This window comes from Truncatella angustata (genome assembly GCF_020726525.1).
Source record: "Truncatella angustata strain MPI-SDFR-AT-0073 chromosome Unknown BKA67scaffold_2, whole genome shotgun sequence".
In the NCBI taxonomy this organism is placed as follows: Eukaryota; Fungi; Ascomycota; class Sordariomycetes; order Amphisphaeriales; family Sporocadaceae; genus Truncatella; species Truncatella angustata.
Genome location: NW_025763382.1, coordinates 4,117,144 through 4,142,395, shown reverse-complemented (window position 1 = coordinate 4,142,395; position 25,252 = coordinate 4,117,144). Strand labels below are relative to the sequence as shown.

At 51.0% G+C, this 25,252-nt stretch overlaps 5 protein-coding genes across 5 annotated transcripts; 3 read left to right on the top strand and 2 right to left on the bottom strand.

Annotated features, from left to right (window-relative positions):
• Nucleotides 1–909: 909 nt before the first annotated feature.
• On the bottom strand, nt 910–1,948 carry BKA67DRAFT_655728 (t-SNARE; the record flags this gene model as incomplete). The annotated part of the gene is made up of 2 exons (XM_046106810.1): nt 910–934; nt 1,005–1,948. The coding sequence occupies 2 exons, from the start codon at nt 1,946–1,948 to the stop codon at nt 910–912; spliced, it is 969 nt and encodes a 322-aa protein (XP_045961690.1).
• A 704-nt stretch (nt 1,949–2,652) lies between these two features.
• Nucleotides 2,653–5,651, top strand: BKA67DRAFT_590941 (P-loop containing nucleoside triphosphate hydrolase protein; the record flags this gene model as incomplete). Its single annotated transcript, XM_046104648.1, has 16 exons — nt 2,653–2,686; nt 2,909–2,961; nt 3,156–3,223; nt 3,278–3,313; nt 3,414–3,556; nt 3,617–3,675; nt 3,731–3,967; nt 4,500–4,535; nt 4,591–4,687; nt 4,812–4,873; nt 4,930–4,957; nt 5,087–5,148; nt 5,211–5,273; nt 5,327–5,467; nt 5,517–5,543; nt 5,598–5,651. 16 exons carry the CDS (start codon nt 2,653–2,655, stop codon nt 5,649–5,651), a joined length of 1,200 nt encoding a protein of 399 aa, XP_045961689.1.
• Nucleotides 5,652–10,253: 4,602 nt separating this feature from the next.
• Nucleotides 10,254–20,453, top strand: BKA67DRAFT_555301 (uncharacterized protein; the record flags this gene model as incomplete). The annotated part of the gene is made up of 6 exons (XM_046102071.1): nt 10,254–12,810; nt 12,841–13,073; nt 13,116–13,170; nt 13,210–13,235; nt 14,013–16,506; nt 16,543–20,453. Coding segments are annotated over 6 exons (9,006 nt in total), but the record flags the coding sequence as incomplete, so codon positions are not given.
• A 653-nt stretch (nt 20,454–21,106) lies between these two features.
• On the bottom strand, nt 21,107–21,549 carry BKA67DRAFT_532662 (uncharacterized protein; the record flags this gene model as incomplete). The annotated part of the gene is made up of 2 exons (XM_046099565.1): nt 21,107–21,295; nt 21,385–21,549. 2 exons carry the CDS (start codon nt 21,547–21,549, stop codon nt 21,107–21,109), a joined length of 354 nt encoding a protein of 117 aa, XP_045961687.1.
• A 1,921-nt stretch (nt 21,550–23,470) lies between these two features.
• Nucleotides 23,471–25,199, top strand: BKA67DRAFT_555296 (membrane bound O-acyl transferase family-domain-containing protein). Its single transcript, XM_046102070.1, has 3 exons — nt 23,471–24,490; nt 24,540–24,626; nt 24,687–25,199. The coding sequence occupies exons 1-3, from the start codon at nt 23,771–23,773 to the stop codon at nt 25,137–25,139; spliced, it is 1,260 nt and encodes a 419-aa protein (XP_045961686.1). The 5' UTR covers nt 23,471–23,770; the 3' UTR covers nt 25,140–25,199.
• The last annotated feature ends 53 nt before the right edge of the window (nt 25,200–25,252 follow it).

Here is a 25,252-nt window from a genome sequence, read left to right as displayed (position 1 = left end):
TAGCACACTGTGCTAAAGTATGGATGAGATGATGGCAGCGACCCTCCTCGAGGAAATGAGTCACACCAGTGAATACATGGAAATTGATGTCTTGCACATTCGATACCCTTTTCTTTAAGGCACCCCAAACGTACAAAACCCACGGGAAATGATGTTGCTCGGGATGAGGCCAGTTCAGCCCGCAGATTCACCTCATCATCTTTGTCGCCTGCATCCTTCGCACCTGAGAGCTGCTAATCCTCCAACCGACGGATTACTGCTTGCACATTCTTAACCACAGTGCTCAAGTCCCAAGAATAATCGGGTCCTCCATTCCCAAGCACTCCTTTCACGTTGCGAGCGAAGCTATTGGTGAATATGAAGAGTTTGTACGCCGTTCCAGCGAGACCTATTGCTGTAGCCAGGTCCATGGTGGCCGGCTAATTTTAAGTGGTGAGAGAAAGGGTTCTCAATCCCGACGCAGCCTCTCAATATATATTAAGAGGTCTTTTGATACAGCCGGATGCCTCCTACGTAGTTCAGCCAGCCGCCCTGGAAGGCAGTGGTGTGTTACTTACCCATATTTATTCTAATCAGTCCCCGTAGTGGTTTTTGCCGTCTGCGTTACCTGTGATACGTGGCTGACAGACCACGTAGCCATGATCTTAATATCCCTTGGTTCATACAAGCAGCAGGTCGGACCAGTGTCCGACGTATGCCTGCAAGACCTAGACAATGCTTGCCTACCGAAAATTAGATTTCCCAAGGGGTCACAAACAAATATGCTGACAACAACCGTTTTTCCAAGTTGAAATTGATGCATTAGTGCTAATGATGCTGCTATCACAAATCTAAAGCATGGTGCAGTCATGTGGGCGACCATTGTTGTACAGAATGATGTTGGTACACCGGAGCACTTACAACTCCTCTTTAACCAGCGATCAATACCCATAATCTGTAAACGCAGTCAGCATGTTGCTCAGTGGGGTTTTGTTATGGAAGACAGTTTCAGGGGAGGGACCTACAAAAAAAATATCATCAGAACGCCGAACATTTTGGCGATGAGCCAGCGATTGCTAGATACTCGCGACCAGTACTTCAACAGCTCCTTTTGTGCTCCCTGAACGTTGTCTACTACATCCTCGGTGTTGGCATCAATACGCTGAATCTGCTCGCTCTGCTCTGATACCATCTGTGCTAGCTGGCCAAAGATAGACCCTAGTTCGCCGATAGTCTTTTCAATGGCCTCGATAGCTTCGCCTCTTTGCTGGATGTATGTATTTTGTGGTTGTGCCTCCTCCATCAAGAGCAGTTGCTGGTCGCCCATTACCGGGTTGAGAGATAATGTATCGCCTCCGGGTGATGGAGTACCCCGGTTGGGTGTGCCGTACAAGGGCGAGGCTGACTGCTGTAGCGAAGGTTGCGTATGCTGCGACACCGAAGAGATGAAGTTGTCGGTCCTCGCCCTAGACGCCTGTATGTTCTTGGTTCTCAGTTCCAGCACATCTTTGAAGTTGGCCGAGACGTCGGTCAATTTCCCTTGCAGCATGAACACGACATTCTTGTTGTGTTCTCCTACTTGATCGGCCTTGGGGTGTTGTTGCCGTGTCAGACTCTGTAGCCCGGAGATTTGCTGGTTGAGGCTGGACAGGTCTTGCTTGATGATAAAGGTGAGCTCGTTGATCTCGACTGGCCTGTCATCGAATAGAGTTTTCCGTTTTGCCAGTTGGGCCAGTTTTTCGAGCTTGCCCATGGTCGCGGATATGCCCTTTCCGATTTCAGCTGCTTTGCGCGCGAAGTCTGATCGTCTCGGTCTAGCCGTGGCATCGCCATTTGCGTCAGCCTTCTCCTGGTCCGTAAGAAGTGATCGCCTCTGTGCGCCGACCTTTGACGATGCCTGCCTCCTTTGCACTTGGCTCAGCACGGTCCTGAACTCGGCAGTCCGGTCTTGAATGGATGCAACGGCCATGGCGACGGTAGGCCACGTTGAACTTGGGCGTGGGCGGTCGGTGTCGACTATTCGCAGAGTGGACGCACTCGAAGGCGCGCGGAAGCAATAAAACAAGAGGCTGTTCGCGATGGGTTGAGAAAAGCGCCGAGGGCTTGTAGATGATAGAAGCGCAGCACCTGGATTGAGAAACCGAATTGAAGGAGCCGCTCGCGTTGCCGTAGGAAAGGAGAGAAGATGGTGTGTGAATTACAAGGGGAATAAGATAATCGGCGCCGAACTGTCTCTTTGGAAAAACGAATGGGTTTTGAGCTCGTCGCAATGGCCGAGAGGAAATGGGGTGCTCAACAAGAGAGCGTGTCCACAAGCGCTGTCATGGCCGGCCTGCAGGCTGCGCAGGCTGCACGGGCTGCAGTTACAGTGCGGATCTGTAGTTATGTACATATGTAACCTAACCTAACCTTAGTCTAGCTAGTCTAATCCGTACCACTGCCACTGGCAGAGAGGTCTCTGAGAAGTACCGTGTACCTGCAGCCTTCAGGCTTCAGGCGCCAAGGGTCCCACCCACCCCTCCTCTCCAGCAGTTAATCCGTTCCGTCGCATCCCGCCATCCAGATGGAGGGGTACCAACTTTGGGGGCTTTTTTTCGAAGCCGAGTCCTTTCTTTCCTCCGTACAACGACGACGAATATCGTGCTTTCAAGCTCAAGCTACAACTATCGCAGCATGACAATCACAGTCATTCTAGGTTCCCAATGGGGTATGTCTCGTCCTCTCCCACCCCTCACTTCTTCGCGCTATGCCCTGCTGATACCGGGCATTGGGCGGGATGCGATCCACCTTCTTTGTGGTGCTAACCTACCGCGCTTTATAGGAGATGAGGGCGTATGTCTTCCCTTCCGCCTTCCGGCTCGAACCCAACCCTTCTGGCCACGCGACGCCTGCAGAACTGATCTCTGACGATGTACCATGGTGTAGAAAGGAAAGCTGACCGACATCCTTGCCTACGATGCACAACTTTGCGCCCGAGCCGCTGTGAGCAACGACACGATCCACCATGGCGAATGCATACTGATAGAAACTCAAGGGGGGTCACAACGCTGGGCACTCCATTGTGTGAGTCGAATGCTCCTTGCCTCCTGGCAATTGACTCGTGAGAGGACATGGCTGACTCCTTCTCCATAGCGCCAACGGAGTGTCGTATAGGTGGGTGTAAACAGACACGGAAGTCTTTCAACAACTGCTCACCTTTTCATAGCTTCCACTTGCTTCCCTCTGGTCTCATCAACCCAAAATGGTACTTGTTCAACCCACTGCGCCCAGACAACAGTGAAACTGACATTTCACCCAGTATGAACTTCATCGGCTCGGGAGTCGTCTTCCACGTGTAAGTAACCATGTCTCTACGTCTGCTCACCTTCATCACATCGATCACCATACAGGGCGCCTCTGTCACAAGTATGTCGAGATATTGACTTTGCTCTCAGCCCAAGCTTCTTTAAGGAGCTACAGGAGCTCGAGGAGAAGGGTCTTCCCTCGGTACATGATCGGATCCTTGTTTCCGACCGAGTGCACATCGATTTGCAGATGCACGTGGCAGCCGATGGACTAGAGGAGAGGGAGCTCGGAGGTTGGTCCCTGGGCTTTGGGCAAACACAACCGAGTGGTATATATCATTAACTGCTTCCAGAAAAAAAGCTAGGGACAACGAACAGAGGTATTGGGCCTTCGTATGCCGTCAAAGCCGCGGTAAGAGAAGATTTTACGGTTGTGTTTATTGGACATCTTGCTGAACCCTGCACAGCGCAGCGGAATCAGATTAGCGGAGGTTTTCAACCCCGAGCTGTTTGAGTCTAAGCTCCGACGATTGGCCGCTGGCTATCAAAAGCGCTATGGAGACCTATTCGAATACGACATCGAGGACGAGCTTGCTCGATTCAACGAGTATCGACCGAAGTTGGCGAAGTACGTCGTGGACGGCGTGTCGTTCATCCGGTCAGCCCAGAACAGCAATATGAACATCGTGGTGGAAGGAGCGAATGTGAGAGCCCTATTCTGCAGTTTATATCCTGATATTGACCGATTGGTGGGTCGAGCAACCCTGCTCGCGGTCTCATACTCCTTTCCTTGGCCCGGGAAGGAATCTCAGGCAGGGGGGCGGGACGCAGTAGTCACTCTGGCAAAGGCACTATGTTGGTCAAATCCCAACATTCTTTCGCTGAACTGAGCTCTGCGGTTTTTCTGGCTCTCCACTGAGGTTCCGGAACGGCCTAGGGGACTGGCTTGTACTTGTGGTCTGCTGGGCCTTGAGCTTGGCTGTTGAAGGGACTGACGCTTTCCATGTGAAAATTGAGCCTTGGAATCATTTACAGACGGACCAAATCTGGTCCCTTGAAGTTAAACGCGATGCTTGGCATGCGGTGACCTTGTCTCTAGATGATTTCAGGGCCTTTTTCCATGTCGGACTCTTTTCGCGCTCTACATCTGGGCAGAACGACCGGTACAAGTTGAGTCCTCTTTGAAAAGGAAAGGGGTCTGGGGCCCGGCACTTGTGCTCGTCCCCGTTTGAACAGGCACTAATGCTCGACATTGATTATGGCTCATACCCGGTAAGTTGTCACAGTTTGGTCTTCAAATCTTGCAATTATAGTAACAGATCAATAGTTTGTGACCTCGTCTAATACAACGCTGGCTGGGATTATAGGCGGACTCGCCTTGAACCCGAAGAACCTCACAGAGACGATCGGAGTGGTGAAGGCTTGTACGTTGTTTGCACTCGGAGCATGATTCAACGCTGACCAGTGGTAGACACAACTCGCGTCGGGCAGGGAGCTTTCAAGACGGAGGATACTGGAGAGTGCGTTCTTAGTTGCCTAGAGCTATAGATGAGAAACTAACTACCTGCGATAGGATTGGGACCAAACTCCAGGAGATCGGCCGAGAATGGGTTAGACTCTACAGGCAATTAGTTTCCACACCTTCCAAGGCTAACTATATACCTAGGGAACATCGACTGGCCGAAGACGCAGATGTGGATGGTAAGTACTTGATCAAAGCAGAACTCTGCCGGATGACTGGCTAATTGTAACTTAGGCTTGGTAATTATAACCATCATACTGCTATAATTTGTTGGTCAATGTCGCTGACCTGCACTGTGTAGACCTTGTCGTTGTCAAGTACAGTGCTTCGATCAACTACTACTCCGCTTTGAATCTTACAAAGGTAGATATTCATCCCTGGGTGCCTGCTGGCCCTACCCGTGGCAGCTAACTGACACCTTTCAGCTCGATGTTCTAGACACCTTCGAAACGATCAAGATCGCCATCGCCTACAAGGTTGACGGCGAGGTTAGTCTCTTTGGTCAAATGCTAGTGAATAGGAAGACACTGATGGCCTGCAGGAACTGGACTCTTACCCTGCGGATCTCGACATCCTAGACCGAGCCGAGGTTGTCTATCATGAAATGCCAGGATGGCAGAAGCCGACGACTACTGCAAAGTCCTTCTACGACCTCCCTAAGCAGGCTAGAGACTACGTTGAGGTAAGATACCTGCCAGTGTTAGGGAGGCTCATGCTAACCACCTTTCTAGTACATCGAGAATTTTGTTGGAATTCGGGTAGGCTGAATTCGGGGCATTCCTGCTTGGCAGACTTTCACTAACATTAACCAGATCAAATGGATTGGTACCGGCCCCGACCGCGAGGCCATGATCAAGCGCGCTTAAGCGATCCCTCGTGCAGCGGAGTTGGCAGATCCCACACGAGCACAGGCCTGTTGTCCCTTGACTGCAAAGACCTCTCGCGCAATCAATAACTTATGTCTCTGGGCTTTCAAGCGCCTTTGCGCCACATTGCCCTAATCGGACACAGTACCACATAGCGTACAGGCTGGACATTGGAGTAGAATGTGGGCGATCGAGTTCACGGAGGTTTTGCGAAAATACTACTATGACGAGATGGTTGACAGACTGGATCAAGCATAAAGATTGCCAGGGCTGATGTACAGTGAAGGGATCGAACAAAAGTGCAACTCGGTGTTCTATCACTGGTTGAACATTGACTTAGAACATTGACTTAGACAATTAATCTGAGCTTGCGAGTAGTAGACAATTACGGCATTGCAACGTTCTGCCACATACTCCTCTGCTCTTTTTTGCTAGTTGCTTTATTGACCAAGGCTGATGAGTAATTCTTCCCAAAACCTGCTAAGCACGGTCGGTAGCCTTGACCCTTGTATGTGTTCCTTTCCAGAAGCTCCAGTATGCCATGGTCGAACAGACATTCTATTTCTTACGGCAGCGATCCCGCATTTGCTTAAACCTTGTCAGCACCCCGTCTTTCTTTCGAGAATTTCCAAATTGCGCGTGGAATGCAACAAGCAAATCTCACGACACATGATCAGGCCAATCTCAGAGGAACCGGTTTTCTCTTAGTCCAAGTTTGCCGCCTCTTCACCGGACATTCTTTGTCATCCTTGATATGTTGGCGCCTTATCTTGATCGCATCGCAGACCCGTCCATTTCCGGATTTCTTCCAAAACTTATTGCATACCTCCGGTAACTCGAGATCGAGATGATTGTAGAGAAAAGGTAGTTCCACTTGGGACCAGTCGGCGCTGTTCTTCGCCTTGTCGACAAGCCCTCAATCCCCACGCCTCGATCGGGACGTATCGTAATCCATGTGTTGAAGCTACTGGCATCCGTCGTCGAGCAGAGCAGCATTATGATGGCATTCCGAGATGCAAAGGCCCGGGCGAAGCCAATAAGACTGCCCTGCGAGCCCATCGTCGTTTGTCAGAAACAGATATCGACAGGGGTAGACGCCGCAGTACTCTCCATGTTTCCCTTCCCGGCCCCAGAGATGGGAGAGAATACATTTCGCCATTACTTGCTCATACTCACCCCCGTTGAAACTGTCGACGTGCTTCTCGTCGACTCTCTGGGTACGCCAAAAGATAGTGATGCCACCCGTTGTATTGGATCGCGGGAAGGATTGTCATCTCTTAGGCCGGAGCGGTTGCCTCAGCGCGCCTATGAATGGCTCGCCGGGCCTTGCCGGTGAAACAGACGAACAACAGGCTCGGCGGTTTGATTATGAGCACCAGCTGGTCTCCTCAAGAAGTAGCGTCCTTCATCGGCGTTGTTGAGGAACACGACCAAGGCGTCTACGTTCATGGTCCTTCTGGTCTTACTTGTATTCAGTATGACTTTCTGGTATCACAGCTGCGTCTCAGAGGAGTGTACAAACGAAAGCTGAAGTGGTGATAGTATACCAAATGCTCATCTGCAAGCCTGAATCTGATTTATCGCATCAAGCAACATCTAGAGCAGGAGGGTCTGGTCACAGAGCCCAGGGATGACAATGACCCCTTCTACCATATTCCGAAACTGGAGGATAGTCACAAAACTTCATGGCACTTTCGAGAGCTCCTACAAGATACGGTATATCCAGACTATAACCATATCATTGCTCGTAAGAAGTTCTGAACTATTTATCTTCCGAGGTTGCTGCGTAGGGATGTTTGGAGAAGAACTACAGTTAACCTGTCCCTTCCAAAATTCTGGAGTATCTAATACTAATAATAAAAGCATCCGCACCCGAGCGCTTGTCAGCTATAAGACATTGCACACCACAGCATATTTCCGAACGGACGCTAGCAGTTGTGCTCGGCTTCACGCGACAGCTTCTATTAGAGCGGCGCTCTATTCTCGCCGCCGACACCCCTCTTGTCCCGGTTTTTGCATGGTCAGACTTGATCCAAATCTGGCATCAAGCTTCCGCTCAGCTGTTGGTCGATGGTGTGCCTCGCCAACAAATTCTTGCTAGTGGGCCAATACTCACATCGAATTTATTACAACGACACAGACATCACCTTGTAAATCCAGGTCGCTCTTAGCCCCTGTCACAGTGGACGCACAATCCATCGAAGAAAACACCGTCCAAGGAGTCTAAAGTACAGATATCAGTCTCCTCTAACCACTCCAGAGACGAGTATGGTCAAATGCAAGAGGATGTTTCTGCAGAAGAAACATATGAACCGGAGGAAAGCTCTGAAGAGCTGTACGAATGCCTGTCTAAAGAAGGCCGGTATGAGGCAGCAGCTTCTGTAACAGCGAGCCTCGCAGAAGCCGCTTGTCCAATACAGATCGGATCCTTGGATTGATCTTGGTCCCAAAGCTCCAAAGACCCAAAGCTCTAAGCTTAAGTGACAAGATCGGCGCTAAACTCATTTTATCCGTGGTTGCTGGGTGCTTGGCCTGGAACCGACATAATATCTGCAGCTGCACCATTTCGTCACTCAGGTCCTCTGCATAGATTATATGTTCTCAAGCTGACACACTTTGCCATTTTAGACTTCGTAGATAAAACACGTGTGCGCACAAGGACACGAAGTGCAGGGGACGAACATGTCTTACTCCGCCTTTTGCTCGACATGTCCGCATTGTTGTCGACAATGTATCATCGACCCTGAACTTTCTCTTGACTTTTTGCACTGATACCTACTCACGATGAATTCTGCAGAAAGTATAGGGATGTTTCAATCAATGCTACACCTCCTATAATTTCCGAACGTTGAGTAATTTCAAACTTTGAGTTTGTGGTTGGAATAAGAAATACTTTGAAACAGCTAGGTATTGAATGTTCTACTTTTTGGCACGACGGACCCGCCTGTCATTGTTGAGACATCCCCTCAGGGCTTGTAGATCTGGGGGATTCGCAACCTAACGGCCTGTGTCCTCTGTGCGCATATAGATAGGTATATTACGGCCACAGCAGGATGGAGCTTCTTGTTACTTGCCAGCTGAGGTGTATTTCGATAGTAAAACTGAGCCAACTCCATGGGCTAAGCTTGAAAAGTGCCTACCGTTGTGCAGTGAGCATTCTGTTCTACTGCCTATAGTAATAATCATAATCATAATTTTGGAGGTGAGAGTGCTGTCAGGGCGTTGAGGCAAGGAATGGGCATCATTGAGCCGCTATCATGCAGGCCTTAATGCCCCCCAACTACTATGTACTATGTATGTAACCACACTACTGCCCAGTCTGGCTTCTGCGGGCGACTTATCCACATGGCAGTGCATTTTGATAATAATAAAAAATAACGCCGGCTCCCGCCCGCATTTCGCCATCGTCACCACATGTGCCGCCTCTTCCAAGTTTGTTGATGATCAGATGAATGTGGGACAGTTGCCCCGTTTCCTCATGGATTTCAACAACATCAGAGAACAGGGCATCTGTCACGTTGACAATATCCCATTCCTCATTCCTGTTGTCAACATTTTGTAGTCTAAACAGCATTGCATTCCATCCCACTCCATAATAGATTGTTGTAGTATATGTATACACTTACACACACTCAAATGTCCATTTGTACCTAAATAGCTGATCTATCCCTTCCACGTCATCCGTTTGCCCCAGTTAATTGGCGCTGCTCTGCCAGCCGCCTCTGGACGTGATAAGCGTACAACACGAACCCCATTCAATTCAGCCAGCGCTGGAGGGCGGATCTCTAGCACAGCCTTCGACATACGTTGTGTTCCGAACCTAAACTTAAACTGGACTCGGAGAGCTGCGCATCTTTCTCCTTTCAAGGGTCCTCTCCGTTTGGTTTGTCTCTTCCCGTTTGAAGCTGTCGGCGATGTCGTTTTAGGTGCTCCTTTCGCTGAGTACTGCCGGTCGAAATGGACGATAGCACGTACAACAATATCTATCGGAATACCTCGCCGATGTAAGTTGGGTTAGCTCTATTCGCGCGCGCGCGCGCGTGCAAAGTCTACAACAGCGTCGCTGACGGCTCTCGCCCTAGGACACCCAGCACCCCTGGCAATGCCTTTCAGACAAATGTGAATCGCACAAAGACGAGGAAGTGGGTTGAGGCAAAGAAGCAGGACTATGGAGGTGACGATTGGGGCAACGAATTTGACGATGACGAAGAACCTCAAGAGCCACAGCCGCCTTCGAGGGTAACTGCTGGACTTAGGCCAATCGGACAAGCGACGCAGCTTCCAACGCCGCAATCGTCAAGCAACCGAGCCGTCTCTCAGCCAGCCGTCACGTTCGGCCATATCAGAGGAGAGTCTTTCGGACGAAGGAATCCTAGCGGCCCGCCCGCACTGCACATCCAGACCCAGCAGCCGACGCCGGTAAAGCAACCCGAGCCCATCGAGACCGAGCCCTACACGGACCTGTCGACATTTAACGAACCTGACCATAGATATCCAGAAAGGGTGATATCACCACAGTCTGCGACCTCGAGGCCATTTCCATCGCTACCTGGATACCCAGGTCGGAGAGACTATTCGCCAGCTACACAAGACCGCGGCCGTGGGTCGCCGGCCCCCGCGCCGACGAATGCTGCCCTGGTATCGACTTCCCGCTTCCCCCCACGCAAAAGTAGCATGGGACAACAAGACGATGCATCGGGAAGTAGGCCAGGATCTCGCCCTGGTTCGAGCGGTCGACCTTGGAATCAACAAAGGTCAGATTCACCGGAATACCAAGCTCTTGCTTCAGCTGGCACACCGAACAAACCATTGCCCTTTATTCGCCCAGCTGACATTTACCGTAGGATGGAAGAGGAGAAGGAGAAGGAGCGCAGGTCAATGGACTCTACCGACAATATACAAGGAATGCGCACTAGCTTCGACAGAGAGGATGATTCGGAGGCTTCCCGTGGGCTCAAGTCAACGCTTACTCCTGTCGCCGAGAGAAAGAGTGAGTACGGCCTCGACCGTCTGACCCATCATGTTGACAAGGTATATCCTGCGGAAACAGCCGCACCAGAGCCAACCACCAAACCGGAAGAAGTCTTCTCTTCCCCTTACATAGCAGCGCCCGTAGTCTTGTCTAGCAGGAACCAACCTCTTAAAAGTTCCGAGGACCGTCGAAAATCGATGAGTCCCAGGCTACCCGACTTGACGCGCATGTCAGGATTTGGAACTGATTTGTTTTCGGCGCCAGGGTTTCCAGATACAGAGGAGCCAGCACAAGCAACGCTTTTTGGTAGTAGGTCGGAGCACCGCGGCGTAGACTCGAAACAGACCGAGGCAAATCAAGCCTCCATCCAGCCCGATTCGACATTACAGCCGAGCGATGGCGTTCCTGACAGTTCGGAAAAGACACCCCCGAAGAATTTCCAAGGTAATGTCGGCAATGATGTGCATGGAGCATCAAGTTTGATCGAGGGCCCCGCGCTCAGCGACGAGGATACGACAGTTTTACGATCGCCTCCTTCCGAGATCTCCGAATACCCCGGATCGCAGGGTCAGAATGCTGCTTCACAATTCTCTCCACCATCCCCTGACGCAACCGTCAAGGAACGAACAAAGCCGTCCAGACCCTCGATACCTGGTGGGTGGGTATCAGAAACTACAAACTTTGGCTCGGCAACACCTACGCCTATGGAACGGCCAGAACCTACAATATCGCAACTATCTCCTGTTCAAGATGTCTCGGAAAGTTGGCCTGTTACCGACTTGGCAGTAGGCGACATTGCGCCTACAACAACCGTGAAACATGCTCATTCTCTTAATTCTGCCCCGAACACGATTCCCAAACCCCACACGATGTCAGGGGCTAGTGAATATGATTTTGGCAATACCACGGGCAGACATGACCAAGCAATGGCCGACGAGGTGATTGCGGGCCGTCCAGAGCATCTTCCGACACCGCAAGCCCTTCCACCGCTGCACACGCCAGACCCTCTATCTTCGTCCAACGCACCGCCACTAGTCAATCAAGATACAGCAATCTCTGGAGCGCCAAGCTCAGGAGATTCTCCATCGAAATACTCATCCTCAACTTACCCACGAACGGCAACTACGGCATCTGGGTTCACTCCAACTGCGCCATTGAACCCGAAACGCGGTGACACCTCATCATCCGAATTTGTAGCGCCTGATTTTCTCCCTCGAAACTTCACCATGAGTTCCATGGATACATCGTCTCCAAACGAGAGCGATAAGCTCAGGGAAGATATCATCAAATCGCTTAGTCCAGTAGACTCGGCCCTGGCAAATTCTACCACCATTCCGTCGGGTGCTGACCAGTCACTTCCAGCGCCCTCGCCAGAGTTGACGCGAGAGAGCAGATATTTATCCGGAGTTTACGATGATTACATGGGTCTCAATGAAGACAAGTCGTTGCGGGACACCAGCCAAGTTTGGAGAGACGAAGGCAGCACTACTTCACCAGCTCTTCCGGAGTCAAGGTCAGTCAAGACTCCTGCCTTAGAGGGACACCCGCCTCCAGTAGCAGCCACGAGTATTGAACAAACAAGTTCGGCGACGGGGCCGGTTTTGGAGAGACGATTTTCGTGGGAGCAGTTAGCAGAAGAAAGTGATGTCAACCCGGTCGAGGCGCCAGTTATTCGCGCCCAAGTATCAGAAGCAGTGCACGAAAGTGCGGAAACTTCGACCGCTACGAGTGCCACCGTCCACGGAGACACGCCAGCTCTGGCCTTGCAAATCGAGCCTGACAATGGAGGTACCATGTCTCACCAGGTTTCCCTGGTCAGCAGCCATACCCCAGGGGGCCTAGGTATCGCCGGGATCGAGCCACCGTCGCCTATATCTGTCATGTCGTCGGAACGAAGCCCTGGAGTCACTGATCACAAGAACAGACGTTTGTCACTCGCGGAAGAGAAGGTTCTCATCCAAGTTTCTTCCAACCCGGTGTCGCCGAGTCCCGAGGAGGAGCATCCGGCCCTTGCCACCAGAACGCCCCGTGAGGCCTCACCAGTGCTAGATAGTGCCAATCCAGTGGCGTCGCCACCAAAATTCGTCAACATTACGGGCTGGCGGGAGATACTCAGTTTACCATCGCCAGCGCTTAGAATACAAAAGTTCGACGAGACAAGAACACAATACACAGCTATGGAATCGGGTCTGTCCAATTGGCTGGAGCATATGCAAGGTCAACCGGGCCACGAGCCATTGCCATCATCTTCCGCGAGTTCTGCTGGCATAGCAGCCACGGCGGCTTCTGGGCATGGACCCTTGCAATCATCGCCAACAGGCACACAACCACCTGTTCAACAGCCATATTACCAGCAGTACCTCAACGCGAGCAACGACAAGCTGGCGTCGGCGCCGGCAGGCCTGGTGCGGCAATCTACGGGTAATGCCTTGTCGTCCGGTCGGCAACCCGTGAGCGGATTTGGAACATCTAAAAATCAAGTAGGGACCAAGGGCAAAGAGTTCTTGCAGGCAGCGGGCTCGTTTGGAAACAAAGCTACGAAGGCGGGTATGAAATCTGGACTGAAGTTGTTCAACAAGGGCAAAGACAAGCTTCGTGGTTCTGGCGACAAGGTATTTCCATAATATTTTTTCTCTCATTGATACGGAGACAGCACATTTGATTTGAGAACACTCATAGTGGCTGGCGCAAACCTTCTTTTATTTTATTTTACTATTCTTCTTCGAATTGGCGACGTTTCCCCTGTTTAATCAATCAATCAATCAGTCAATCAATCAATCACACACCATACCCATACTTGACGAGCAGACTTGGGCCGCTTGCACGTTGGGGGCAGGTGATAAGTGTAATTTTATCTTGTCTCTGCTCAGCTTCCCGAGAAAAGGATCAATGATCCTTTCTCGGCTAAGAGCGCCATAATTGTGTTCCATTCGCACAAGAAAAACGGGGCTCCTGTGCACCAATAATATGGAGAATCAATTCCACTGTGCAACGGGTGGCTTTGGCTGTTATTGGCGCTAATGGACCCGACACTGGGGGCTGATCCATCGCCTCAGGCTCTATTGCAATCCATTGCATCCATACCCTCCACACGCTGATGCTGCTGCTGCAAGCTGCATCAAGCACGAATCCTTCAATCTAGTCTAGCAGCCTGCCTGCCTTGCTTACCTCGACACATTTCGTTTCCGTCCCGAGTGGCTTCAGTAGTACTGTTATATCTCAACACTGGTTTTTTTTTTTTGGTTGTCTCTTCATCTCGTTTTCAGCTTTCTGCTTTCTGCTTCCACGGCGGATTTTTTTTTCTTTTCAATGCCAACCCATTGCCCCGCGCTGTCTCCGTTTGTCCAATGCAGAGCTTGAGATATTAATAGAAACATTTATTTGTCTAGGACTCCAAAGAACCACAATTGCATGCACGGTTAGGCTCTCCCCCCCGGGCTACGTCACAAACAGTTAAGACACGAAATGAAGGTCGGCGCTCCTCTTGGGGTTTTAGCTTAATCGGGAGTCGTTCACAGAGCCGACAAGGCTCAGAGGTCCACCCAAATTATCATGCTCACTCCTCCTCATTTTCGCTAATACAGCACCTCGTCCACCGGGACTCAAAGTCTACCAGGCCCCCGTCTCCAGCTCTAGCTACGGCTACATCTACAGTGTTGCCAGCCGCAAATCTAGCCAGTAGTACCACGCAGCGGCCGCCCGGCACGGCAGCACTAAAACCCAACGACAGGGCACCTGCAGCGCCAGCACCATCATCAGCTCATCCTAACGCTCGTGCCGCATCCCACGCTTCTGTCCCTAGCACTGATAATTCTGGCAATCTCACCTGTGGTGCTGAGCCGTATGCGACCCTGTCTTCTAGATCTAGGTTCAGCTTCCGTCTTCCGCCATTGCATCTGTCAAGAAACTCTTCACGTTCGCCTTCCCGCTCCCGTCCTTCTCCATTATCGCGTGTCAGTCGCAGCCGTCCCTCTTCTTGGATATCGACAACGACAGGTGATCGACGCTTGTCATTGCCGCCACCGCAGTCGCAATCTCAATCCAGGCGCAACAGCTCAATTTTCGAGGTCGTACCCGCTCCCCACAATCCACCAGACATCGGATTAGCGTCACCTATTCCCACATCGTCGTCTGCATCGCTCCATCGCCATCAGTCTTACTTCGAGCGTAACGAGTCCCCTCCACCGCCTGTGCCTCCGTTGCCGAAGCCACTCCCCATCAGCAAGCAGCAGCCAACTTGGGATCCTTACACGGCTACGCCGCTCGTCGAAGAGGAGGATTTTGAGCTTGTAACACCCGTGCAAGCGCGTCCCTCGCCACCGCCAGCCGCTGCCATTGCGACGGACTCGACTATCAGTGATGCAGCGCGTTTAAGCACCGACGATAGATCGGACGATTGGATAGAAATCATTAGTCAGGAACCTGAAACAGTGCAATTACCAGAGCCACTCGGTGAACCGCCCCGAAGTATGACGGCGCCGCTGACGGGTCAGAGGCCGGTCGCATCGCCGCTACAATACCCCCAGCAAGAAGGCGGCCCCGCGGAAGCTCCCCGAATAAGCTCTTTTGTTGGGCTGCCACCCATTCGTCGTACGTCGACCTTTGGTCTGTTAGGCGACAAGAAAAGCCAAAGTGACAGCGAATCCATCGATTCGCCAACTGCGCCTTCAGAGGAGGAAGTGCCACCGGTACCTCAGATCCCAGCCAGCATGAATCTTCAGACTGCAAATGGACAGCAAGTGCCTGGTCAATCTCGATATAACCAGGCATCCTCACAACAGCCACAGACTTTCACACAGCAAGTGCCCCAAAGTCTGCCTCCTACGCAGTACATGAATGGCCATAACGACTATGGTGCCTACGCCCCGCAAGGTGTCCATGGCTTCCCAGTCGATCGCAGTGCTATGCAGAACGGCAATATAGTTCCGCAGCAGCATGCTCCTGCTACTGGGCCATACCAAGTACAACAACTCACGGGGGGTCGCGGCGCGCAAGTTCCTGGGGGCGCGTTGTCGCAATTCACTGTGCAAAGCCAGAATGGGTCTCCACCTACGCCAGGACAGCCATTCGCGCAGATGGGTATGCGACCTGGTATGTCCTCTTCTCCGGCTGCCGGCAATCCCATTCACCGGTTCCCGCCGCAAGGTCAATGGAAATTGGAAGAATCTCATTTATCCGAGCCCCTAAATTCTTCGAGGAAGGCGCAGAATAGTCCTCCTATGCAACAACCAGGGTATTATGCTGAAGACAAAGAGACTGAATTACTTACACCAGGCGGTCCTTCACAGCCTCCACAACGTTCGATGCGTAATACCGGTTTGCCACCAGTGTCTGCTCAAAGGTTTCCCGGTCTGTTCCCGGCTGGAAGCTCAAACCAGTCTCCCGTCCAGCAAGCCCAGCAAGTCCAGCAAGCCCAGCAAGCCCAGCAAGCCCAACAAGCCCAACAAGCCCAACAAGTCCAACAAGTCCAACAAGTCCAGCAGGATCAGATCCAGATAACCCCGGCTGCCCAACATGCACAGCAACAACGCCGTGACAGCATGAACGTTTCGAGAGCGTCCACACAGGATTTGGACGAAGATAATCGGCGTCCATCTCAATCTGGTCTTTTAAACCAGATTGGCGGTAAATTCCTGCCGCACCGTGGAAGATCTGATTCCATTGCCAAGGATGGGCCTTCTGTCCAGACCGATGAGGTTTCTGTCTCTGAAACGAGTGAATTGACCGATGAGCCGCAAGAAAAGAAGCACAAGCGGGCTTCATTCTTCGGTATTAGCAACTTGGGCAATAGTGGTCCTAACACGCAATCCAGCTCAGGACAAGGGCCCCAACAGTTCGGTCCACCTGAGAAAAAGAAGACTTTTTTCGGTGCAGGAGAAGCCGGTGCTGGATCCAAGAAGCGACTTTCTGAGCTCAAAGACATGTTTAAGAGCGGTCCTAAGGACGATCCACAAGGAGGTAAACCAGAGCTAGTCCATCCTGGTGGGCCATCCATGCAAGCCGCCATTAGACCTCCAACGGGCGGACCTACAGGCTATCAGGGGCCGCAACCCGGGCCGCCTCTCCAGTATGGTCAACCCGGCATGATGGCTCCTCCTCCGCCGGGTGGCCGAACTCGTAGCAGTACTCAGGGCTCTGTGCAGGGGCCCCCAATGGGACTACCACCGAACATGGCCATGGGTCCTCTCCGACAACAGCATACAGGAGATGGCAAGGAGAGAAAGTCGTCGACAAGCGGGTTCTTGGGTGGTCTGTTCGGTAACCGGCCTGGGACTGGTACCAAAGATTCAAAAGCTTCACAAGGGCCACAGCAGGCGCCGCCACCTGGCCAATTATCTATGCAAAATGGGCAGCAATTTCCCCCGCGAATGGGATACCCCGGGCAGCCAGGCTTTCCGCAAGGCCAGCCGGGTCCAGGCGTGCCACCCCAAGGGCAGCTAGGTGCTCCCGGGCAGTATCATCCCGGATGGCAAGGTCAGCGGCCTGGAGGACCTAGCCCTCAAAGCTCACATCACTCTCTACATCAAGCAGGGCAGCCCGGCATACCACAAGTATATACAGCTATAGGTCAAGGAAGCGTGATGTTGGAGACGAGACAGCCATCACAGACAAATTTGTCGACTCAAGCACACCCAGGTTCATCACAACAGCAACTATACCAAGAACAACGACCAGGTATTCCTCCTCAACAAGGGTCACAGACTAACTTGAAACCCGAGGAATATGATATCAGGAGGCCGTTACAATCGAACCCTGTTACACCGTCTGGTGAACACCAAAGGACTCTTGCGCCATCAGATGATTTCTCCCGCCGATCATCTCAGGACCACCTAAGCGTCAGCGGATCCTCCGGCCTTCCTCGACCATCTCCTAATCGAAAGCCGGTTGGCTCTGGCCCTTCTAGAACAGTTTCTGGCAATATTATAACCTTGCAACAAGAAGCATCCACTTCTCAGACATCAATTTCGAAACCTGAAGGGCCGCCCCAACCATCAAAGAGCCCGGGATTATCAAATGAGTTTGGAGGCGATGGGCAGCAAGCCTCCATTGAGACATCTTCTATTCATCAAGACCCCCGTTCCGGCACACCGACTCATTCCCCACACATACGGCACCCGTCCCTGCCAAATCCATCTCAGTCTCCTGCGCCGATGCCAAGTGGCCCGGAATTTCAAAGGAGGCTTTCATCGCAGCCTGGTCAACCACAAGGCAGCCCGCTCTCCCAACAAATCTCAAATGGTCAACAGCTGGTACAAGGCACCACTCCGGACCAACCATTACGAATGCCTTCCGGTCAGATGGGCGGCATGCCACAAGGCCAGCTTGGACAATCAATCCTTCAGACTCACGCACAGCCCGGTCATGCAGGCCATAGTCATCCAGTTCAGCCAGGCTCTGGACCCCAACAGGTTCAATCTCAGCTCTGGGGTTTCACTCGCACGGCTACGCAGCCCCCAAACATGCCTGGTCCTTCAGGTCAGCAGCAGCAGCAGCAGTTACAGCATGGCCCAGGCCGAGGTGGACAAGGTCCATCGCAAGAACAGAAAGGTGCCATGTCCAAGCTGTTTGGTGGTGCCAATAAGAGACGAGAATCAGCATCTCCCCAGCCACCTCTTGCTAATCAGGCATCTCAACACAAGGAGAAAGAGAGTACTTCGTCAAAACTGTTTGGTGCGTTCAAACGAACAAAGCAACAGGAGCAGCCTCAGCGTCAGCAACAACAACAACAATTACAACAACAGCGACCACCTCAAGGATCGCAGATGTATGCTCCAATGATGCAAGGTGCTATGCAGGGAGGCCGTGGCCAAACAACAAACCAGCCAAATCAGCCTGTTCAGGGGATACAACCAACACCGCACCAATTAATTCAAGCTGGACGTGGCCAGCCGGCCCCAAGTGATTCATTGCCTCAGGCCTCATTTGGCTCACCTGGCCAGCAACAGGGTAATCCACAAAGCCCTCCCCAATCTGTTCAATCAGGTCGTGGCCAAGTACCGCCACCACAGATGCTTGGCGATCGTGGTCAGCTTCCCTCTCAGACACGGGTCGGATATGGCCAGATCTCTTCCGCGGTCATGCCCATGATGCAGTCCAGTCGAAGTCAGACAATGCCTCCGCGACAGGAACCCCAGTATGCTTCAGTGCCAATTCCTCGCGGATACGAAGCAGTCCATGGCTATGGCGTGCCTAACATGGTAGCCACTAGCCCATACAACGTGGGTCGGGGATCGCCGCCTCAGAATTTCGGGCCACAATTTCAGCCTATGATGCCACAGCACACTGGTGCATCACAGCAGGCGTCACTGATGATGCCTCAACATACGGGTGCATCTCAGCAAATTTCTCACCAGATGTTACCGCAGCACACTGGCACATCTCAGACTGATCCGCGACTGCCCTCTCCAGCCTTGTCGCAGCAGGCTCAGTCACCCTATGGTCCCCCACAAGGCCGAGTTCTGTCACAAGCCGCAGGGAACGTCGCTCAGAGCCCGCATTCTCATCATGGTATCAGTTCTGCTCAGCAGCAATTTAGCACCGCTCAGCCTCCAGTGCCACAGAGCGCTACATCTCAAACACAGGCCTACCGTATCGACACACAAGGATCGCCGCATCTGCAACCGGCTCAAGAAACCTTCTTATCCCCTCCCAGCGCCCGAGGGTCCGAGCAGGACATCTTGGCTCAGTCACAGGATGAGTCGGTCCCTGCCGAAAACAAACATAGACAGACACTGAGGCCGCAGCCTGAGCATATTATCACAATGGTAGATCAAACACCTGGTCAGCCTCAACCCCAGGACACGGCCTCCCCGCAGAATCAGCCCCTTCCTGATTCAGCACGTACTTTCTCTCCAATCAACTCAGCTATTGGTAAATTAGCAGACCCTCCACTGCCACCGATTGCGTCTGTTCAGGATGCTCATGACCAGCATTCTGCCAATAGTGTCAGTCACACCCCATCACCGCCACCCGGCGCATCCAACTCGGAGCACCACAGCATTCGTCATGTGGTTAGCAGCTTCTCAATTGTTGATGACCCTCCTCGAAACACCTCACTCAGCCCGGACTTAGCCTCGCATAAGCCTTTCAGTGTGAGCCCTGAGCCATCTGGGCAACGACTTGCTCCGGCTCATCATGCTTCCAGCCCAGACCTTTATGTAAATGTGGACAGGGCGAATAATCATACACCTGATCACGAGGATTTGTATGATGCAACCCCTCGTGATTCACAGGCAATACGGCCGCATCAGGTGCCTGTTCAAAATCCAACAACCCAACATAATGAGAGCCAGACTAATGGCATCAATGGTGCTGCAGCCGGCCTTGCTGCGGGTGCCTTGGCCTCTGGAGAGATTTCAAGGACGAGTAGTTTTCAGGTAGAGCAACCTCAGCAACAAGTTCAACAGATGGAGCCAGAAGAGAAAATCCTTGTGGATGAGCCAGTTGAACTTGCTGCCGTCAATGATGACGGTGACGATCTACCCATGATGAGCGCTACATCCTATCCTGGGCAGGAATGGAACCCGTACGGTGCAGGCGAGTTTGGGGACTGGGAATAATGTGCTCCAGTCCCTGGGCTCTTCGAGTTATAAAGGGACCCATCATGCCAAAATTCCAATCGTAAGTCGGATTGTATCCGACTTGCTTATGGCGCATTCAAGTGTCCGCAACATGTAGAAAAGATTGCAAATTCTATTACTGGTTATATTCAGCGGCTAGATATACATCTTCGGTCCGTCTGCTTTATTTTGTTGATATTTAACTTCATCTACATACCCCCAGCTCAATTCACAATAGCTACACAACGAAATTATAATCATATTCACTAGGCTGCGTGTATCATTGACCTGAAGTGTGCACATTAGAGTCTAACAGCTATCCGCATATTCCCAATTGAAAGATAACCTTCGCAATATCCTTCTCACTACAATACTGGACGAACTTGGAACTACTTCTTCAGACAAGTAATGATACGCCTCATGGCGTAAGTGAACAATAATATCCCTAACCCCAGTTCTTCATTCAATTACAGTGTTACATTGTACCACTGTCGAGCTGTTACTTGCAGAGCAAACCTTTTTTCGTCTTTTCGTATTGATTTTCACAACTGGGCATGAGCGTGTTCGCCCGTTCCTGGCCATTGGGGCCACTATTCCAGCACAAATAATGCCCGACCACAGGTTTGCTATATGTAAAGGTAGCGTCCTGACTGCTTGCTCTATCCTGCTCTCCAATCAAAGTTATTAGATCTTTATATTTTTCTTGACCGTACCTGAACGGCAGACACCCTGCGCATTAATTTTCGGCGGTGGCGTGTACTAAAGGCACGATATTGGGCGGGAGACTCAGTCCTCTTCCATAGAAAGAGACTCCACGGGAATATCTTCGCCTTCACGAAATGCCGCCCTCCTGGTGGCTATCAGATTGGCGAGACACCTACGAGTATGGCTTACCTCAAATATCGAGTGTGGTCATTGATATTTCAGAGTGCCTTTTCAACAGTAATCATGAAAACAAAAATCAAGACGCCATCTATGCCAATAGACATCCCAGCTACCGCTTCGAGCTTAGCGTCTGCCATGTTCGATACCACGACACGCGAGAGGAGGTCCGACAGTACAGCAAGCAACTTCTCCTCGACTACCTCGATGGTGATATCATCGATAAAGCGCTTCAGTGCAATCCAAGGTAGACACCGCTCTTAGTAGCCTGTGCATACCGGACTTGATCGTTGAGTAGAATATTTGTTGGGTAACCTACTTGGTAGTACGCACTCAAGCTGTTCAGAGCCTCGGCCGCGGCATCTTTCTTCACCAAAGATTTCCCACACTTGACTAGTCGATCAACAAGCAACGCCAAATTGACGTATTGGCTGATGTGGACCTTGGTAGAGGTCGCGTCACCAAAAAGTTCCTTGATGACCATGGAGCACGCGGCTTGGCATTATTCATCGTCGTAGTTCTTGATCATCTTATATACTATTAAGAAAAGTTCAGCGGAACCCCTAGGGGCCCTGCACGCCGCGTTCCCGGTGTCATTCGGGAGCGCTCGCCGGCCTATTGATAGATACCAGCTCTTCTAGCCTGGGTGGAGAGTTTCCCCCCTTCGTTATATTATACAGTAAACCAGCGTATCACTATATTTAACTTTATTTCAATTTTGAATCTAGAAAACACTCAAAAGTTGCCATTTTGTCAGTTTTCGTCAATTTCCAAACTATAACTTATATAGATGTATTAACTTTATAAGTATAATCTCAATTTAGTACTCAATTGGATATGCTTGATCGAGATTATACATGAATAATACATCCATTAATTCTAGCAATTCTAAGCATATACGACCATAGCTTTTAGAAAACTCTGCATCCCCGCTCTGCCCTAGATAAACTGAGAAGCGGATTCTTGGTTATAGGAGGGCGGAGGAGGCATTCTTTTGCTGGCCCGCCTCGTATGGGCCTTATCCTGCGATACGGAGCGCTGACGGTGACGGGACTCAGTGGCCCTTAAGGTCGTATCCTTCACCTCCGTGTTGATTTCGCCGGATCCTTTCTATCAACGTTGTGGCCATCAGCGTCTAGCTCGACTTACGCTATTCGAACGCCCTCTCGGCATAGATCGTACGCTTCTAAGCCAGTCCTAGCTGCCGCTCAATTGAGAGATCCGACCCATCGAGAGCCTTGGTTACGATATAGGTGAAGCTCTGCCATAGCGCCGGCGATCAGGAGCTTTCGTACCCTTTGGCGTGGGGATGGGGGAGAGGTGTCGAATATCGAGAGATAATGATAACTGGACGCCTGATATAAAAGCAGTTCGAATTAGGTTTACAATGGCAAGTAGGTGAATTCAGCAGTAGTAAGAATCTGTAACTGCTGCGAAGAACCCAGAAACCACGTTAATCTAGACGCGCGACCAATGGTCTGCTTTTGTATGAGTATTTCTCTATGAATTGGACAATATACGAGATCTCTGGTAGCTGTGAGTGCTGACGCTGTATCGAATGGAGTGGAAAACAAAAAGGGGTGCAAGAAATTGCAGGTTCAGTCGGCTATATAGTAGCCTCGCTTAAGATACCATAACTTGCTTCTATTGAAACCATCGATCTAGGCGCCTCGTGTATGGAGTAGGCAGAGCTGCTGCCAAACCAAATCAGAAATTTTTGATTATGACAAACTCGCGTAAACAGGCCAAATTATCCGGCTCAGCCTAATTCATAAACTAAAAGCCGTTTCGGTGATGAAAAGTAACCAGATATAAGTAAAAAGCTATAACGATCGCCCAGTCGTTATGGCTGCCAGCCACTATATTTCAGTCCTGTCCGTCCCGTCGTTAGTTAGTCCGTTAATTTGTAGTCTTGTTCCAATCTAAGTCTTTAGTTTTCGTCGTCGACCTCACCTACGTCGCCTACTTATCGTGACTGTTCCGTAGTCATTACATTTACTATTGCTTCGATCCCTTCTCTTGCCTAAATTTAAGTATCTAATAATGGCCAAGTCACTTCACTTATTGCTCTAGACTAGCGACAGCTGGTCAGCCCTTGGTCAAAAGCGTGTTAACGCGGCAAATTCTCGGAGCGGAACAACAATCGGATCATAGAAGCTCTCTAACTAGCCCGGAGCTTTATTCCGATTCAATTTAGAAAAGTTTGTATACGAATATGTAAATAAGCTTGGCCAATTTACGATATTAGCATAAATCAAACGCACGCGCTCTGTTAGCAGCTCTGAGAGCAGGTTTCATTGACGGCTGGCTGGCTATCAGCTAGTCTAACCTAGTTTCTTGGCAGCCCGTCCAAGTAGCGGCATCCGTAATTGGTGTGCAACTCTGCCCGCAACCCCATTTTAATATATGAACGTATCGGCCATCCCATGCCAGCACCACAAGTTCTCTTTTTCCTTTCTAAGTGGGGGTTTTTTTTTTCTACAGTGCTTATGGGGGTGAATTGCTATTGTTCCAGCGATGCAAGGAATCGCTTGCGCCAAGATGCTCGGTGCCCGAAGTTCGGGGACCGAGCATTGATTCCTATTGGCCAGTTCCCCACGTGTCCATAGAGCCTTCAGCCAGATCATGCTCTTTCTACCAGGTGCTTGTGGAAAATCAGAGGGAATACCCTTCACAAGTCTGGCATAGCAGAGTAGAAGTCCACTATGGACACTGAGATTGATAGCCCACGCCCGCTGAGCCTTAGGGCACCTTCAGCATCTATTGTGCCACACGCAGCGCTATACGCCGTCCAAGTTCTCGCCCTAATCCTACCTCCTTTCAGGTGCCGCAATCATATTTTCGCCGGCCTCATCGTTGGTCTTGCCGTATACACGCACCTCCATCCTCACTTCACGAACGACCCTGGCTTGGCACAGCCCTTCTCCATTGCTTGGTCCTATTATCTAGCAACCCTTGCCAAATTGCTCTTCACTGGCCCCAGTGGTCCTGAAGGTGACTTTTGGCGCATTGACCGTCCTAAACAGGAAGCATTAGGATACAGAGCACTGAGCTGGCAGAAGATCCGATGGGCGTTTGCGCTGATTCTCAACCAGCGTGGAGTGCGCTGGAATCATCAAGTTAAGAATGTGCATCCAGTCCAGACTACGAAGAAATCCAAGTTCCTCGCTCTACAAACTTTGGAATTCATCAAATGCTTCTTGATTGCGGATCTCCTATTCAGCTTGAGTCGTCGCTTCTTTTTCACAGATGCGAACGGCGTAGTGGGGACAATCCGGAGCGATGACCTCACTCTGAGGCATCCAGACAGGCGCTGGAGCTTTGCAAAAACACTCGTCTTCGCCGCCATGCCTTACTTTATGCTTAGCATGCAGTACGTCCAATTATCCATCGTGGCGGTAGCCCTTGGTATCTCGAAACCTGAGGTACGCCACAGAACTCAACTCTTAGGCGAGGAAATACTGATTTGAATAGGATTGGCCGCCTCCATTTGGGTCTATCGCCGATGTGACGACTGTCCGGTTATTCTGGGGTAAATACTGGCATCAACAACTTCGTCATGTAAGACCTATACGAAGACAGAGTCCACAAAATTCTCACTAACACTTTGTTCTTACTCAGATTTTGACGTCTTATACCGATACCGTTATCGACGCCCTGGGTATTCCTAGAGGTACGAACTGGTCGTCATATACGACACTATATCTTGCATTCCTCTTATCGGGGACTTTCCATGCCCTATCCCAGCGGCTGATGCCTCGGCCCGAGGATGTTTCTGAAAGTGGTCTCGTTATTGGCTTCTTCTTGTTCTTTGTCTGCCAGGCAGTGGTTATTACAGTAGAGGATTTCGGCCAATGGTGCTGGAGGCGATTGAGGAGATCACAAGCTATAGGCCAAAGTCGCCGTTTGGCTCGGGTTGTTGGATATATCTGGGTGACTTGGTCCATCTGGACCAGCCTTCCCTTGGCAGGAGATACTTTTTTGCGGATGCGCATGGGCGAAGAAAACTTTCTGCCTTTCAGTCTCTTTGGGCCATATGTTGATAGGTTTGTACCCATACCACCTCCCACGTAGACGATAGAACCAAGATCAGGCATAAACTCAAAAGTATGTGCTCTCACGTTTAATAACAGCATGATCAACTATGACTATATCTTCCGTCTCTCGGAAATAGATGGGCAAGACTG